General features: G+C 48.3%; 1 protein-coding gene across 10 annotated transcripts in view; it reads right to left on the bottom strand.

Annotated features, from left to right (window-relative positions):
- Positions 1 to 18,836, bottom strand: part of DNM1 (dynamin 1) — a 742,836-nt gene that overhangs the window by 173,563 nt on the left and 550,437 nt on the right. For all 10 annotated transcript variants that reach the window (XM_078646632.1, XM_078646628.1, XM_078646630.1 and 7 more), the window contains one exon: positions 1,901 to 2,014. In XM_078646632.1, the coding sequence (XP_078502758.1) occupies positions 1,901 to 2,014 (114 nt within the window). The remainder of the gene's footprint in view (positions 1 to 1,900; positions 2,015 to 18,836) is intronic.

Genomic DNA, 18,836 nt, shown 5'->3' with positions numbered 1-18,836 from the left:
ATTAAAAATGATTGCAACACAATCTAAAGCAGCAGGTTAATCAATTAAGATTATAAAAAATGATTTAAAAAAAAGAGCCATAGTTTAAAATGGGTCATTTAAAACATGATGTATCAGAATTCCATTTAAGAGCACAGCGGCAAAACCGTTTCCAATTAAAATCACACACACATTTGATATCTTATGTTCTATGTTCAGCGCGTACTCTAAACATGAACAGTCCCTTTAAAGCAACCATTGCGCTCATCCCCGTATTCGGTTGTTATGGTATTTTTGACACCTCACGTTTTTATAGCTGCCAATAAATAAGAGGCAATTGTATAACATACAAATTGGGTTTCTAGGTGTTGAATAACCAATAATGCCTCTTTAAAATATCGCAAGTTTAATTTTCGCACCAATGGTGTAATAAACTTCTTGCGTTCTCTGACATAAAAAAAACTAAAGAATAATATGTGCAGAATAATTCGTTTCGACTTTCCGTCACAGGGGCAGAGGGAGAGATGGCTTAACCCCTTGGACGCTCATGACGAGCCCAGCTCGTCATGGAGTTTCCATTGATTTCAATGGAAATTACATGGAAGCACTGCAAGTAGCTTAGCATCCAAGTGGTTAATGAATATACATTTAGAAGATAACCCAGCATAAGCGGTATATAGTTCCGGCAAAATCGCGTCAGAAGAAAACAGTGTTGGGTATTCTCTACAAAACACAGGTATGACGAAGAGCCATATTGTACTTCTGTTAAGGCTTGGTATGTCAGTTCTGTACTTTTCCCTTCATGGCTCTCCCATCAGTCCCTTTTAAATTTCTCCATGAACATTTCTTTCAACTTACGTTTAGGAAAGCTTTTGCACAATGTAGGGGTAACATACAAATCCACCAGACCCAGCGCGAGGAGGGGTTCTCTAACATATGAAATCCATGGAATTTTAAGAGCATCATCTAACTTCATCACATCTTTTAAACTCATTTGGTTCAGCGGTACTCGCCTCAATCAATCAATCAGGCGTGGTCTGTGGGGGTGGGCGGGGGGCCACCAGGTGTCTCAGGTGAGTCTGTCAGTGGTACTCCCCTCATAAGTTAATGCCATTTCCAATTTATTTTGCTCATAATTGCCAATTTTGGACCTGATTTAGAGGTTGATGGATGGAGTAAAGGCAGCCAGGGTGGCGGAGGACTTTAGACCCACCACCCTGCCTTCACTCCGAACGCCAAGCTCACCGCCAGCTGTGCAGTGAACTCTATGGGTTAGCATGAACCGCCCTCACAAAGCACTGACACTGAGCTGTGCCCACAATTGTCCATAATGCCTTCACTGGACTCTAGCGCTCACTGAAACAGACTTGGACGGATCCTACTCCACACACGCTCCATGCACATCCTACTGCACCACGTACAGACAGCAAGCATACATATGCCATTCATGGAGCACGGGACCCGGCTGCAGGGGTCTATTTAGAGCCGGACAGGCCAGTCGGCACCTCTCCCTAGCAGGGGGATGGGTAACAATGCATGTCTACTGCTTCCACCATTGACAGTGGATTGACAGCAGTGGTGCTTCACAGAGTCAAGCTCTGGGCTGCATTCCATGGTACAAGGGGCCTTCAGTGTACGTTTATGGTTGTTGTGGGCCAAACAAAATCAAAAAGCCATCACAAACCTGATTTGAGGAATGCAGAACAGGGGTGCCTGCTTTCCAGAGCAATGCAGGAGACCTTTTACACCCCCACACTATCACATGTATGTAGTCGTATGTTTCATGGAGTGAGGGGAGGAGAGGAGTCTAGAACAGTGACTGGTGTGGAGGAGGACAAATAATGTCAGCAAAGGGAGATGGGGAATACAGAATTACAGGCAGCACATGTGAACACAGATCATGCCACCGTAGGTGGTGTACCTCGTCATCCTTGTACCAGGAGAGATTCTCAGCCGTCAGAACGAACCAGTACTCTTTGGAGCCACCCTTCATGATGCCAATGTTGTTGATCGTTAACCAACCTTTCCGGATCACCTAAAGGAACAGAACAGAGCGAGCATGAGGAGAACGTCATAGAAAGAGACTTCAATCACAGAATCAAGAAGAACAGGGCACTCACACCAAGGCACTCTTCATAGAGGTGGGCAGAAGGATGTCAGAGAGTGGCACTCCAGGGCATGGAGTGTGGCACTCCAGGGCATAGAGTGTGGGACACTCACACCAAGGCACTTTCATAGAGGTGGGCAGAAGGATGCCAGAGAGTGACACTCGAGGGCATGGAGTGTGGCAGAAGGATGCCAGAGAGTGGTACTCCAGGGCATGGAGTGTGGCACTCCAGGGCATAGAGTGTGGGACACTCACACCAAGGCACTCTCATAGAGGTGGGCAGAAGGATGCCAGAGAGTGACACTCCAGGGCATGGAGTGTGGCAGAAGGATGCCAGAGAGTGACACTCCAGGGCATGGAGTGTGGCAGAAGGATGCCAGAGAGTGGCACTCCAGGGCACCAATGCAGCACTCTAAGATGCAATGTAAATTGTAAAAAATTGTAAAATTGTAAATTGATACTTGTATAGCGCACTACTTACCCGCCAGGGTCTCAAGGCGCTTGAACGAATACCGCTGTGGAACCCATCCTGGCTTTCCTGTGAGGTGTCCACTCCTGGGCACCCCCAAGGTGGAGGCCAGGCATCCTTAGCGTTGTGGGGGCCGTTGTGGAGATTAAGCAAGCTATTGCCCAGAGTTGCAGAGTGGGACCCATGATTAGACTAGGCACCGAGGCGAGAATTATCAGGTCCGAGGAATTTTGAGCCCAAGACCCGCCGAGGAGGGGAATTGAACCCTGGTCCCGGGCTAGACCTCTGCATCAGGGTCTGCCGCTCTAACCATTGAGCCACACTTCTCCACTGTGTGGTACACCAGGAAAAAGAGTGTGGCATACTGCTTGAGAGAGGTGGCATGCTATGTCAGAAGGGGTGGGTCACCAGGCAGAGACATTGGCACAACAGGACAGGGCACAGAGAGAGGCACAGGGGGGCTCAGAGAGTGTATACCAAAGCAGAGTCAAAAATGAGGACAATACAGTTTCAAACAAGAAAAACACTCATCAATTCTAGGAGGCAACCTAGAACACGTGTCCCCCAGAAAGGCATGGAGTGAGACACTATAGGACACAGACCACTGAGGGTGCAGAGGAGGGCACAGCATGGCAGACCAAGCCACAGTGGGCCTCACAAGGTCAAAGAATGTGGAGCACAGGGCACGCCAGGTCCAACTGTGTGGCACACCAAGGCACAGAGAAGGGCTTGGCACATTAAGGCTCAGACAGTGCTGTCAGGACACAGATAGTGGCAAAGTGGTTTACAGAGAGTGAGGTGATACAGGGTACAAACTGGGGAACAGTATGGGGCAATCACAAGGGTGCTTAACAAACCCGATCAGAGAGAATCAGCGGAATGGTCACGGATTGTGAAGCAATCGGGCTCAGGGTGTGGCAAGACAGAGCACAGTGTGGCACACAGGACACAGAACGAGAGCTGCCAGTGTAGCACACTGAGGCACAGAGTGGATCACAGAGGCACAGCATGGAGCACGCCAGAGCTGAGAGGGGAACAAGTCATGGCAGACACAAAGTCACAACAGAACAGAGCTGCATAGACAAGGTCGCAAGCAGGGTGGTGCATTCGGAGTCACAGAAGAAACACAGAATGGCTGCGGAAGTGGCCAGCTGGATACACAATGTGGTACGATGAGAGCATGTGGCACGCCACTGTCAGAATGAAGGGATTCAAATGTTGCTCACAAGGGCACAGAGGGTGATGAGGAGGGGGTGGGAGATAGAGGGAGAGAGGGGATTTGGGGGCAGGGAGAAGCGAACTGGCCACTGAGCGCGGCACAAAAGCGTTCAAGTGTTGTCCACCAGGGCAAGACGTGTGGCACAGTTCATACAAATGTGGAGCACCTTGGAAGAAGTTATGGAGCAGATGGGATGCCCACCAGGGCAAACGTTGGGGCACACACCAGGTCAAAAAGTAAGACGAATGTCTGCCTTGAGATGATACAGAAACACAAACGTCATGGCTGGATTGCGTGAACTAAATTCGGCAGCTACTTGGGGAGGTTTACTGCTCCATTGTTTTCAGGGTCGACATGGATTGAGATGATGGCACAGTACTGCCCGGAAGGGCTGATAGCGAGGAGCAAGATGGCAAAGCATCAGCACAGGGTACAGAGAGGTTCACATAAGGAAAGAACGACCTGCAAAGGGGCACACAATAGGGCACACATACCCTCACAACAGATATGGTAAACAGAACATTAAAGCACACCAAGGCAAACCGTGCAACAAGCATGTCACAAAGTGGTGCAAGATGGCAGAGGGGGTGCCACAATTAGGCAAAGGTAGACAAATAAGAGCAAAGAGTGTACCCTAGTTAGGTAAACAGCGCACAAACAGGGTGTCCATGAAAAACCAGAGTACTGAGCACTTGGGCACGGCAGGCCTGGAGAAAACCCGGACGCACAGCATGGCTCAAGCCCGGGCACACAGAGGGGACACAAGAGGGGACGTGACACACCAGGATGGACAGCATGGGACACACCAGAGCACGCAGCATGGCTCAAGCCCGGACACACGGCATGGCTCAAGCCGGGACACACGGCATGGCTCAAGCCCGGGCACACGGCATGGCTCAAGCCTGTGCACAAGGCATGGCTCAAGCCCGGGCACACAGAGGGGACACAGGAGGGGACGTGACACACCAGGATGGACAGCATAGGACACACCAGAACACGCAGCATGGCACATGCCAAGGTGGACAGAATTGGACACATGAAGGAGGACAGTAAGGGACACATAGAAGCACAGGGTGAGGAGCACACCAGAGGAGATAACAGTGCACAGAAGAACAGGCCCACAGCCAGGACCGTACAAGGAAAGGGAGCATAGATGCATCAGAAAACAGAGCCTGGAGCTCACTAGTAGTAGTAGTAGTAATAGTAGTTGTAAATTACTACAGGAGTGTGACCCATAAGCCACGTTGGGATCTGGGTGGAGGATAGAATAAACAAACAATATCCCAACTGGTGTTACTGTGGAGACAATTAAACATGTATGCAAGAAGCATTACTTGAACGGAAATAAGGAGACTCAACTCGTTAGGTCTCGCTGGTGTTAGCAGCGCATAGCGCTGCTCCAACGAAGGACCTATTGTTGTGGGTTTCCTGGGAATGGCTGAGAGGGGGTATTTACGCGCATTACCTCGGCGATTTCACCTCGAGGACTCGCTTCTGCTGGCGGGCTGACTCTCCTGGGCGCTCGTGCTCACACACGCGCTCACACACACGCGCTCACACACACACACGCGCTTACACACACACACGCGCACACACACGCTCACTGCATTCAGTTTGGGACACAAGCGAATACAGCCTGGTGCACAACAGTGCAAACTTCGCAGCACGCACCAGTGCATAAAGTGTGGGACACACCAGCACATACAGCCTGGGACACACCAGTGCATACAGCCTGGGACACACCAGCGCATACAACCTGGGACACACCAGCGCATACAGCCTGGGACACACCAGCGCATACAGCCTGGGACACACCAGCGCATGCAGCCTGGGAGACAACAGCGCATACAGCCTCGGACACAACAGCGCATACAGCCTGGGACACAACAGCGCATACAGCGTGGGACACACCAGGGCATACAGCCTGGGACACACCAGGGCATAAAGCCTGCAGCCTGCAGCCTGGGACACACCAGTGCATACAGCCTGGGACACACCAGTGCATACAGCCTGGGACACACTAGCGTATACAGCCTGGGACACACTAGCGCATACAGCGTGGGACACACTAGCACATACAGCGTGGGACACACTAGCGCATACAGCGTGGGACACACCAGTGCATGCAGCGTGGGACACACCAGAGCATATATTGTGGGGCACACCAGGGCATACAGCCTGGGACACACTAGCGCATACAGCATGGGACACACCAGTGCATGCAGCGTGGGACACACCAGTGCATACATTGTGGGACACACAAGCCCATACAGCGGGGGACACACCAGCGCATATAGCGCAGGACACGCGAGAGCATACAGCACGGGACACACTAGCCCATACAGCCTGGGACACAATAGCACATACAGTGTGGGACACACCAGCGCATACAGTGTGGAACACACCAGCGCATACAGTGTGGGACACACCAGTGCATACAATGTGGGACACACCAGCGCATACATACAGTGTGGGACACACAAGCGCATACAGTGTGGGACACACCAGCGCATACATACAGTGTGGGACACACCAGGGCATACAGTGTGGGACACGCCAGCGCATACAGTGTGGGACACACCAGCGCATACATACAGTGTGGGACACACCAGGGCATACAGTGTGGGACACGACAGCGCATACAGCATGGGACACACCAGCGCATACATACAGTGTGGGGCACACCAGCGCATACAGTGTGGGACACGCCAGCGCATACAGCATGGGACACACCAGCGCATACATACAGTGTGGAGCACACCAGTGAAAGGAGCACAGGGCACGCCAGGGTGGAGAGCATGGGGCACACGTTGGGTACGAGAGGATGAGATGCACACCAGGAATCAGAGCATGGAGCACACCATGGCACAAAGTTAAATTCCCACAGCAGTGATCACTCGTCACAGCAAGAGGCAAACACCGAAACAAGAGTGTGTGGGGATAGAACTGGTGTGCAAACAGCAGATAGAACAGGGACACACCAGATCACAGAGCTTAGGACGTAGCATGGGATATACCAGGAAACAGAGCAGGGGTCACACGAGGAAACACAATACAAAGGCCACAACCTTGGACACACTAGGATACAGGATAATACACACACCAAAAGAGATTTTGTAGCACATATCAGGGAAGATAAGAGGACACAGAAATGAAGAGAGCATCCTAGAAACCTGGGAGTACATTGATCATGACACATACTGGGCAAAAGCATGAGGAAATTAGGAATACAGAAGTGTGGCCCACACCAGGGACAGGGAGCAGGAAGGGTCAAAGACACAGGACTGCAGAGCACCGGTGGGACCAAAAGTCAAGAGTTTAGAAGGGCAGAAACAAGGCAACACAAGGAAACGTCCATGGGACAAAGGGTATAACGCATATGACCAACTGAACACCGATACATAGAAGATGCGATGCACAAAGTATGGAATTCATTGCATGGGACAAATACAAGGGCAAAGGACAAATAATACAACAAGATCCAGAGTAGAAAGAATGCATGGGCACAGGGTAATGTAGGACACAAATGAGCCGAGAGCATGGATTACTTGTAGGTCAGGCAGCATGGGACACTTAACCACACAGGACAGAACACACTAGGCACAAAGCACCGAAGGCCAGGGCGAGGAGCACAGTGCATGCTAGGGTAGAGAACATGGGGTGTGTCTTGAGCACAAAATATGAGGCGTGCAAGACACACAACAAAGCACATGCCATGGAACAGAAAGATTAGTTACTTACCTGTAATCCTAGTTCTCGTTCAGGGGATTTTTTGAAGTAAAACATATATCCTACTTTTTAATTTGGAAAAGCCAATTTTATTTATATAAAAACACAGCTTTTGCCAGCTCATGGCTGGCTGTACAAGGCCGATTTCCATTACATTTTGTTTAAAAAAAGAAGCCAATATTGTTGCAAAGCCATCCTGTGTGCCCTATGTACCCCCACTTTTGCTGACTGGTGCCGGTGGTACCGGACTCTGACTGTCCCTGGCTCTGTCCAAGAAGGCCCAGGGACAGTGCTATGTTGAAAATACAGTGAAAACATACACATACATTAGGGTATACTATGTATTAGGGTACATTTAATATTGGCATGACCTACCCTTTAAATCACAAGTAGATAATAGGGCAGGGTGATTACAACGACCTATAAGTCCCTAGTATATAATAGGGCATGGTATTTTGGAGGCCAGCAGCCCTTACTGTGTGCTCTGCTGAGGCCTGAGGTCATTTTAAAAGCAGCCCTGCCTTGCAGCACTGTGTATAAAAGTGTAGTAACTGCAAACTCGCCTTTGGTGGTAGAGGCACATAAAAAGTGATAACCTACAGTATGTTTCCCAGTTCAGTACCCCCAGGGTATCCTCTAGGTGTTCCAGGGGCGAGGGGGCATGGAATCATGAGCAGGGTCCTTATAAACTGTGTTTTATATTTCCCCATTGTAGTAAAGTGCCTTCCGAAATCGACTTTGGTGCTATGAGCACTGTGAAGGGGGATCTACACTATATTTTCATATTCAGGACCCCCAAGGTCTCCCCTAGTTGTCCCAGAGGTGGGGGTCATGTAACTATAAGCAGGGCCCATATAAAAGATTTTTTATATGTCCTGGTGATAGAGAAGTTGCACATTTCAGTTTCACCACTGTAGATTGCTAGCCCCGTAGGATAACATTGCAATAGTTTAAGAACACTCAAGTCTTGAGAGGAGTTGAATAAATATCATTCAAAGACTTAGGAGCATGGTATTGATAAATCCAACAATATGCTATTGTTGAATTTATACTAATTTGTAGTGAAAAGAAGTTATAAGAATTTCTTGTCTGTAATTGCCAAAATTCAGCCTTCCCTGATTGGTCGGAGTGAACAGGATTAGCCAGGCTCTTTTGATGAAGTGATACGTGGCTCATGCTAGGGGGAGGCTATCTGCTGGAGAGAGCTCGGCTGCATAGGAATGCACGAGCATGAGGGAGGGGTCGTAAAGCATGAAGCTTCAAGGGAGGAATAGGACAGGCAGAGAATGCCAGGCCCATCTACCACCATCCCCTCCGACCCAGCCATATGAGAGGCTTAAGGAAGGAATCTGCAGATGTTAGGGGATGGAGAGCTGAGGAAACACGCCATGCGGAGAGATGGTTAAGTTAGCTCTTCATGCTCCACTGACACTTCAGCCATGTTGAATTTTGGAGGACTAGTGCTTTCTGGGAGAAGATTATGCCACACTTTGGAGGAAGTGGTCAAGCTCTGGGGTGTTCCTTGCACCTCATTGGACAGGAGTGCTCTCCTGTATGACCCCACAGAACACTGAATATATATGTGAGAAGTGCAGAGCCTCTCAGATCTGAAGCTTGAAAGTAATAGAAGAAGAACTGCCGTGCTGGAAACTTGATTTGCACCCCCAGGCCCTGCATTCTGACAGACTGTGCCTGCTGCACTATCTTGGACTACAGCCCTGTGGATGTACCTTGCTTCAAAAGGATTAAAGAGTGGACTCCCTGCAAGCTACAGGTTAACCGAGCTCACCTGCACCGTCACCACCAAGAGTCCCCTGCCTGGAGTGCATCCTGGGGACCTTTGGCATAGGTGCATTGTGGGAATTGAGTACTAACCTTCCAAGGACCATCCAGGAGATTCCAGACCCTTGCATTTGTGTTTTGGACACTTTGAACCCACAAAGAGATATTCAGGAAACCCCTCCTGAAGTTTGGAGCAACTTTTGGAAAAAGAAACTCCATAAGGCGACTACGTGCTAGAAAGTGTTTGTTCTTTAAAAATTCATATCCCCAGTTCCCTACATTGGATATTTGTTGTTTGGTGTTATTTTAAAGATTAAAATATTTCCTATTGGAATACATTAGTATGGGATTTTTATTGTTTGTTTTGTCTTAATTATTTACTGAATTGGTGTTTTTAAATGCTTTACATACCGGTCTCTTAACCCCTTCAGTGCTGCGCGAATTCCGCTGAAGTGCTGAAGGTTCTAAAGAACCTATGGACTCATGACGGAACGGTTCCGTCATGAGCACCGAAGGGGTTAAGTTAAGGCTGCCTGCTCGCAGCCAAGCTACCCCGGTTTGAACATGGGTGTAATCTATTGATATCTGTACTGAACTCTAGACCATGTTAGTGGTGTTATTGCCAGTGGTAGATGCACATTTACCACTACTAATAACCCACTTTCAAACACAAATAATAAACACAGATAAAGTCCCATTTTAATTAAAAGTGAGAAAAAAACTCTGTCACAAACCTTTTTTGAAGGAAAGATATGGGAAAGGACGGGCTTATGTCATCAAAACTGCAGCTTAGAGAGGCTTGAAAAGTGGCACTAGCAGTACGTTTACGGAAATCAAGGGCCCTGGTGGAAAAGTATCCTGATTCTTTGTCTCACCTCCAGGCCGGAGGGAGAGCTCTTCGTGACTAGAATGGAGATTCCCCTGTAGGTGAACTAGGATTACAAAGAAATAACGACTCCTGCTCCTCCAGAGGGATCTCATTTATAGTCATTAGAGTAGCAAACTCGTCTCTATAAACAGGAAAGGAAGAGACAACGAAGACGTTCTCTATGCAAAATGTTACACAAGGACGCTCGGTCCTCGTGAGCATCTACCTTGGAGTCTGAATCAAAACAACAATGTCTTGTAAACATATGCATACATCTCCTAGTCACAGCTTTACATATTTTGGAAAAACGGATATGTTCTTTAGTAACGGAGCAGTAGCTAATTTACCATTTTGTATGGGACCTGGGCCTAACAGGTAAAGTGTTGATAGTATTACAAGAACTTAACATAACACACAAACTAATACTTCAAGATTTAGACGATGTAGGGTCTACTACTTTGCGCACTGGAGAGCTATCAAATTAAATCTCAAGCTCAATTATTCATGCTAATGGGTCACGCTCAACTACCGAAAGGTACACAAACTAATCCGTCTAGAAATAGAAAGTTTCAAGGAGGCTAAACATGTACGAATGGGCCACAATTGACCAAAAGATGGTCAGGCTATCTAATGTCCTTTATCTTATCCAGACAACATTTCAAAACCCTCTTGATGTCCACAGAAAATTAAGATATTTCTGCTCGAGAGGATTAGATATTAGAAGGGAAATAGTCCGACTGATGTGAAAGACTATTTTTGGGAAGAAACCTGAATGGGTTCTCGTGACAACTATATTTTGTAGGAAATGTATACAGTCCATTACAGCAAAGTGCCTGACTCTCACGCTTCTTGGCAGCAGAAGCGATGCTACAATGAAAGCTGCCCTCCAAGATATATAATGTAAGAGAACGTTATGAGCTGGTTCGAAAGGAGGAGATATTAGTTTGGAGGACACTATTTGAAGTTCCTTAGAAAGAGAAAGACTCCCAACTGAGGGGAAAGGCTTTGTAATTTCTTCTGAAAAAATCCTTTATCGCAGGAACTCCAAAATGAAAGTTTGTGGAGGACAATTTCTTTAAGTAGTAACGGCAGCAAGATGTTCCTTTATTATAAAACTGCAGCCCACCATGGACAAATAGAGAAAATAATGGAGTACACATTACTCACGGGATCCGGCCGGATTGATATTCTTCTGGATGTAGCAGAGACAGAACACCTTCTAACTGAAATCACAGGATGCTTTTGTGGATGGACATCGAGTCTCCTTCAAGATGTCGTATTGCAAGAGTTCAGGAGCCAGGCCGCCAAGTTCAACGATGGTAAACTGAGATGCAGGATCTAACTCCCAAACTATAAAAGGAAGTCTGCTTTGCACAGCTGCAACTTCTTCTTTTTCTGACTTTGCAAACAGATCAATGAGGGGTAAATCTGTAGTCGCAGAAGATGCTGTGCAGCACTATGACCTTTCGTTCCCACTCGTGACTTTCAAGAAAGATCCTTAAGAGAGTCTTCCTCTGAGTGTTGAATTCCCAGGAGGTGCACCTTGGGAATCAGCTAGTTCCAGTGTTCCGCAGCTTGTTCAGATAATGCATTGTCATCGAACTGTGTTTTAATAGGCAGGTCAATTTTATAACTGGAAGGAAAGATTTGACAGCCGGGTGGACTAACAAACTCTAGCAGATTTACATGGAAAGACTTCTTTCTCCATGCGCCTTGAATCTGCAGGGGATCCATGTGTTCACCATCCCAGAAGTGCGACATCATCACAGCGGTATGTGAAAGCGAGCTTTAGGAAATAAGACCTCTTTTTGAAGGTTCTCTGACAGGCAGAGCCAAGAGAGATCGGATCACAGCTTTTGTGAGAAAAAACTTGTCCTCACAACTGCCTTAAAATTGGCATCAGTAATCTTCCAGATATTGTTGAGACAGTCTCATCTCTAGCGTGCATGTGGTACTAGGAAGATACACAAAGCAGTGGACCCCAGCAGAAGACATCTGAGGGGCAGTCGGCTACAATGCCTTTAGAACATTGTGAAACTTCAGACAGATAGATAAAAGTCCCTCTTGTGAATTATATACTTTTGCGGCACTTCCAAACGATACCTGGACTGGACTGGAGCCAGCATTCATTTTGTGTGATTTGTTCAAAGAATCAAGCTCTGTAGAATGGATCATCACCCAGAAGTGCGGCAGAATCTTGCGACGTGGACGCAATTAGAAGATAGTAATTCAGGTATGGTTAATTGAAGATCTTTTTCTTTCTGAGATGTGCAGCCACCAGTGTCCTGCGTTTCCAAAAAGTTCCTGGTGCAGTCTTGAGTCCAAAGTGAAGGAGTTCATATTGGTAATGGTTCGTTCCCACTATAAACCTTAGGAATGCAATCAGAATATAAAAACACACATTATGCAGACTTATTGGGCAATTTGAGTCCCTTCGATGTTGTTACGGGTACATCAGATTGAGAGTCAACATTAGAATTGTTCCCTTTTTTACCTACCTGAGTTTCAGAAGAGGCCTGAATTATTGTGATAGATGTTGCTTTCGAACCAGCAAGTAGCAGAAATATATTCCTCTTCATTTTTTGGGAAGAGGATGCTTTTATACAGCTTCCTTTTCTGGAAGGATGTTGACCTCTGCTGAAGTCAATCTAGTAAGAAGACTTTATTTGGAAGAGACGCTGGAAATGAAGATATGTACCTCGGAGAAAAGCCATTTGTACCATATTCAGAACTCATCTGTCTCCAGAGATGTTTTAGCACTCTTATCGGTGATCGATGATGTTTCCCCTCCACTGGTCTTATCGGTGATCGATGATGTTTCTCCTCCACTGGTCTTATCGTGATCAATGATGTTTCCCCTCCACTGGTCTTATCGTGATCGATGATGTTTCCCCTCCACTGGTCTTATCATGATCGATGATGTTTCCCCTCCACTGGAGCGGTGAACAGAAGAGTGACATCGTCATTTGGTAGATGGCTTTCTTGATGCCACAGAAGCATGATATCTACCGCTGCCTTCCATTGATTTCATTAGTTGATACAGCTGCTTTTGTTGCTGTTGGTGGTATTGTTGTAGCTACTGAAGGCTTTTAACCCTCTGTTGAGGACAGTGGCAGTAATTGAGCTTGTACTGATGCTTACCATACTCTTTTCTTTTTTCCAAGCCAACAGCTTTAATTTCTCCAACTCAATACTTTATGAATTGCATTTCTTCAACCACATTAGAGTCAGATATGAAAGTCCCTGAGAAGAACAAGTTACTTACCTTCGGTAACGCTTTTTCTGGTGGATACAGTATCTGCCTGTGGGTTCCTCACCTTGTGAATATCCCCTTGCGTCAGCAACATTCGGAAATTCTTTTTGTAGCTTCGCGCCGACGTGGACGACGTCACAGAGGAACGACACAGCGCAACTCCGCTGACGTCACCGACTCCATAATAGGCCCACGTCGGCCCTTTTTTCCGTGCCTTCGAGGCACACAGATGGACCGACATCAGTAGATATATACACAGTATACACAGTACACAAATGTCAAGATAACACACATAGTGTGAATCTAATGCAAAAAAGCAATTGAAATAAAACTTTTCCTTCAACAGTAAAAACATATTAACATCACACTTACTCAGGTATAGAAGAGTGGACAATGGGGAGGCAGGTGGGTCAGTGAGTAATCCACAGGCAGATACTGTATCCACCAGAAAAAGCGTTACCGAAGGTAAGTAACTTGTTCTTCTGATACATCTGCCAGTGGATTCCTCACCTTGTGAATAGAGTCCCACAGCAGTCCCCACTCCCGGAGGATGGTGTCCACTCCCCTATACCAGAAAGTCCTGAAGGACAGAACGCGCAAAGTGGCCTTCCCTCCTCACTTCGGTATCCAAGCAGTAATGCTTCGCGAAAGTGTGGAGGGAGGCCCAAGTTGCCGCTTTACAAATGTCCTCAACAGGAACACCCCTAGACAAAGCAGATATTGAAGACTTTGCTCTAGTAGAGTGAGCTCTTATAACCTCTGGAGGTTCCTTACCAGCCAGGGCATAGCAGATCTTGATGCATATAATTATCCATCTCGAAAGTGTGCGCTTGTGCACAGCTCTTCCTTTTCTGCAACCAGCAAATCCAACAAACAGCTGGTCATCAACTCGATAGTCCTTTGTCCTATCAAGATAAAAGCTCACCGCCCTCTTAGGGTCCAGACGGTGAAGCCGCTCCTCCTCCTTGGAAGGGTGAGGGGGAGGATAGAAGGTAGGATGGGTAATAGACTGTCCTAGATGGAAGGGAGTTACCACCTTAGGCAGAAAAGCAGCCCTGGTCCTGAGAACCATTCGTTCAGCATGAATGGTCAAGAATGGGGGCTTTGAACTAAGAGCTTGAAGCTCACTTACCCTCCTTGCCGAGGTAATTGCAACTAGGAAAATCGTCTTGAAAGACAACAACCTCAAGGGACAATTATGTAGAGGTTCGAAAGGGGAACCCATTAGAAAAGTAAGCACCAGATTCAAGTCCCACTGAGGTACAATAAAAGGAGTAGGAGGAAATGTATTTGTAAGACCCTTCAGAAATCTTAAAACAATAGGAGATTTAAATAAGGATGGCTGATCCGGCAAGCAGAGAAATGCCGATAAAGCCGAAAGATAACCTTTCACTGTAGCCACAGCAAAACCTTGCTGCGCTAAAGAAAGAGCAAATAGAAGTATATCTGACAAACGAGCCCTCAAAGGGTCAATGGACTTCTCCCCACACCAAGTCACAAATTTAGACCATCGGTAAGAATAGATAGACTTAGTGGAGTCACGCCTGGGCAATAGAATGACATCCACCACATCGTGTGGGAGAGAAAAGGAATTCAGGTTGCCCCGTTCAATCTCCAGGCATGAAGGTGCAATGTCTGGAGGTGGGGGTGTAGAACCTGCCCCTCCATCTGAGAGAGGAGGTCTGCCCTGTGAGGGAGACGGAGCGGCGGGTGAGAGGAGAGGTGGAGAAGGTCTGAGTACCACACCCTTCTTGGCCAATCCGGGGCGACCAATATAACTTGGGCCCGGTCTTGGCGAATCTTCCTCAGAACCCGAGGAATCAAGGGTATGGGAGGAAACGCGTAAAGGAGTTGCGAGTCCCAACTCAACTGAAACGCGTCCCCCAAGGCTCCCTGCATCAGAAACTGGAGGCTGCAGAATGACGGGCAGTGAGCATTCTCGCGAGTGGCAAACAGGTCCACCTGAGGAGCCCCCCACATCCGAAAGACGTGACAAACTACCTCTGGATGAAGCCTCCACTCGTGGTCGGCTGAGAACTGTCGACTGAGACTGTCTGCACGTACGTTCAGAACTCCGGCCAGATGATTTGCCATCAGACAATTCTGATGATCCTGAACCCAGGAACAGAGACGCAGAGCCTCTCTGTAGAGACACTGCGACCCTACTCCTCCCTGCTTGTTTACATACCACATCGCGGTGGTGTTGTCCGTCAGGACCTAAACCGACCGCCCGCGAAGGGAAGGGAGGAAGGCCTTGAGTGCCAGACGAATCGCCCGCACTTCCAGAAGGTTGATGTGAAGCAACCTTTCCTCTGGAGACCAAAGACCCTTGATCTCCAGATCCCCCAGATGAGCACCCCACCCTAGAGTGGACGCAACCGTATTCACTGTGGTCACCGCTGGAGGAAGTTGGAAAGGATTTTCTTGAGACAGATTGCCTTCCACGCCCCACCAAGACAGATCCGCCGCAGTTTCTCTGGAGATCCTCACTGACTCCCTGAGATCTCCGTTGTGCTGATACCACTGCCTGCGGAGGCACCACTGGAGCGCCCTCATGTGCCAGCGTGCATGGTTGACCAACAGAATGCAGGAAGCCATCAGACCGAGCAAGCGAAGGACCTTCAGGACTGGAACGACCGCTCCATTGAAAAATAAAGGAATCATTTCCTGTATGTCGCGAATCCTTTGAGGTGGAGGGAATGCCCGACATACAGTAGTATCCAGCAATGCATCTATGAACAGGTTACGCTGTGAGGGCAACAGGTGAGACTTGGGTACATTTATTGAAAAACCCAACCTGTACAACAACTGAGTTGTGACTTGCAGATGATGGAGCACTTCCTATGGAGATTCCGCTTTGATCACCCAATCGTCCAGATAAGGGAATACCGGAACCCCTGACCTTCTGAGATGTGCAGCCACAACTGCCATCACCTTGGTGAAGACTCGAGGCGCAGTAGTAAGACCAAACAGAAGGACCGCAAACTGGTAGTGCTGCGACCCCTCCGTAAAACGGAGATACTTCCTGTGCGACCTTAGAATAGGGATGTGGAAATACGCTTCCTGCAAGTCGATCAACACCATCCAGTCTTCTTCCAGCAGCGCTTGAAGAACCTGTGCAAGGGTGAGCATCTTGAACTTCTCCTGCTTCAGGTAAAGGTTCAAGATCCTGATATCCAGGATTGGACGAAGTCTGCCATCCTTTTTGGGGATCAGGAAATACCGGGAGTACCACCCCTGACCCCTCTCCTGCTCTGGAACCACCTCTATTGCGCTCTTTCTGAACAGAGCCAGGACTTCTACCTGCAAGAGTAGCAGGTGGTCCTCCACACACAAACCTTAGCAAGGAGGGTAATTGGGGGGAAATTCCCGAAAGGGAAGAGCATATCCATTCTCCACGAGATTGAGAACCCAAAGATCCGATGTAATCAATTCCCAATCTTGTAGAAAATGGGTAAGCCAGCACCCCACTGGGCCCACATGATCCGGAATGGCGAATCTAGGGCTGCTTTGCTGTGGTGGCAGGGGGTTGGGAAGAGGTAGAGGAGGAGGAGGAGGAGGCCTGACCACCTCTAGGACGAGCTCTTTGCCTGCCTCTGTACGACTTGTACAGCGTATTTTGTTGCTGCTGCTGCTGTTGCGGCTGCCTGTAGGTCCAAAAGGAAGACCTGCCAAAACCTCTGAACCTCTTCACCGCAGTACCTCTGGACTGTAGGCCCAAAGATCTAGCTGTCGCTCTGCTGTCCTTGAACCTTTCTAAAGCAGCATCAGCCTTCTTTCCAAACAATCCTGACTCATCAAAGGGCAAATCCGTCAAGGCAGCTTGGACATCTGCAGAGAATTCAGAGGATTTAAGCCATGTCGCTCTTCTTTTGGCCACTGAAAAACCCATCACTCTTGCCACCGAGTCAGCTGTGCCCAGACCACTCTGAATGACCTGTCTAGCGGTAGCCTGAGTGTCAACAATCACCTCTTGAAAATCCTTCCTATTCTCCTCAGGAAGCCTTGGAATCAGCTGTTTGACTGAATCATCAACGCATGGATATAGCGTCTCATAAGACAAGTAGCATTTGTCGATTTGAGCGCCATGCTTGCCGAGGAAAAGACTTTTTTAGCAGCCTGGTCCTGCTTCTTTAATTCATTATCCCCAGGAACCTGTGGAAAAATGCCCGCAGACTTTTTCGAGCAGGCCGCATCCACAACCAAGCTCTCTGGCAAGGGGTGTGTGGATAAAAAGTCCGGGTCACCAGGCGCCACCCTGTACCTTCTTGCAACCGCCCTCGAAACAGCAGGGGCTGTAAGCGGTCCTTTCCAAACCTCAGATATAGGCTCCGCCACAGCATCATTGAAAGGGAGCATAGGCTCGACCACAGAGGTAGGCGAAGGAAGGTCTTCAGTTAGTATATTAGCTTTATACTCTGCAGTAGGAAGTGTTAAATTCAACAAGTCTGCAGCCTTCCTTATAACCACGTGATAAGGCGTCACATTCTTAGAAGGAGCGTCAGAAACAGAGGCCAAATCCCAATCAGGGGACAGTTCAAGACCACTAGCCTCTCTCAGATCATCGAAAAGATCTTCTGAATCCTGCAGCTCACCCTCTTCCATTTCTGCTTCACGGTACCTCTACTCTTCCAGAAGTCTCTGTGCCTCACGCCTCGACCTCTCCTTCATGAATGAAGTCGACGAATCCGGAATCGACTCCGTCGGAGCCGGAGTCGAGTCTGAAGCCGGAGGGCCAGACCGCTGAACACGAGGATCGGATTCGGCATCGGCATCGAGGGTGTCGGCGTCGAAGGTCTTGGCGTCCAAGGCTTCGGCAGCACCGAGTAAAGCCAAGGCGGCATCAGAGCCAGCATAAATGGCATAAAAGGCGCAGGAGCATAAGTCTGGGGATACCCAGATTGTATGTTAATGGACCCATGGGACCAACCGGTGCACCAGAGGGGTACATAGCTCTTAAATACACTTCATACATAGCATTCAGGAACTGAGTAGGGTCCTGACCTGGAGCAGGAAAAGCTGGATAAGAGCCCACAGGCTGCTCTCGAGGGAGCGGAGTCTTCTCGACTTCGACCGCCACCTCAGGCTGATGCACCGGGGTCGACGAACCCACAGGCAACGGAGCCTCCTCTTCTCCTCCATCTTCTTCTTCTTCTCCCTCACCCTCCTGGTCAGAAGAATGAGTCGGAGCCGGAGAAAGATTCGACATCGGCTTCGGTGAATGAACAGGCGAATTCACAGGCAAAGTCTCACCTTCGGAGACTTGAACCTTCGGAGTCAGAGCCTCCACATCCTTGCGAAGCAACTTCACCTGCGACTTCGGTCTCAAGCTCGAGTCCTTCCCAGAGTGATGACGAGGCTCGTGAGATCTCTTCTTGTGCTTCTTCCTTGATGACTTCGAAGCATGCACCGAAGACGACCTCGAGCGCG

The sequence above is a fragment of the Lissotriton helveticus genome, chromosome 5_2 (genome assembly GCF_964261635.1).
Source record: "Lissotriton helveticus chromosome 5_2, aLisHel1.1, whole genome shotgun sequence".
Classification (NCBI taxonomy): Eukaryota; Metazoa; Chordata; class Amphibia; order Caudata; family Salamandridae; genus Lissotriton; species Lissotriton helveticus.
This window is presented reverse-complemented; position numbering and strand designations above follow the sequence as displayed.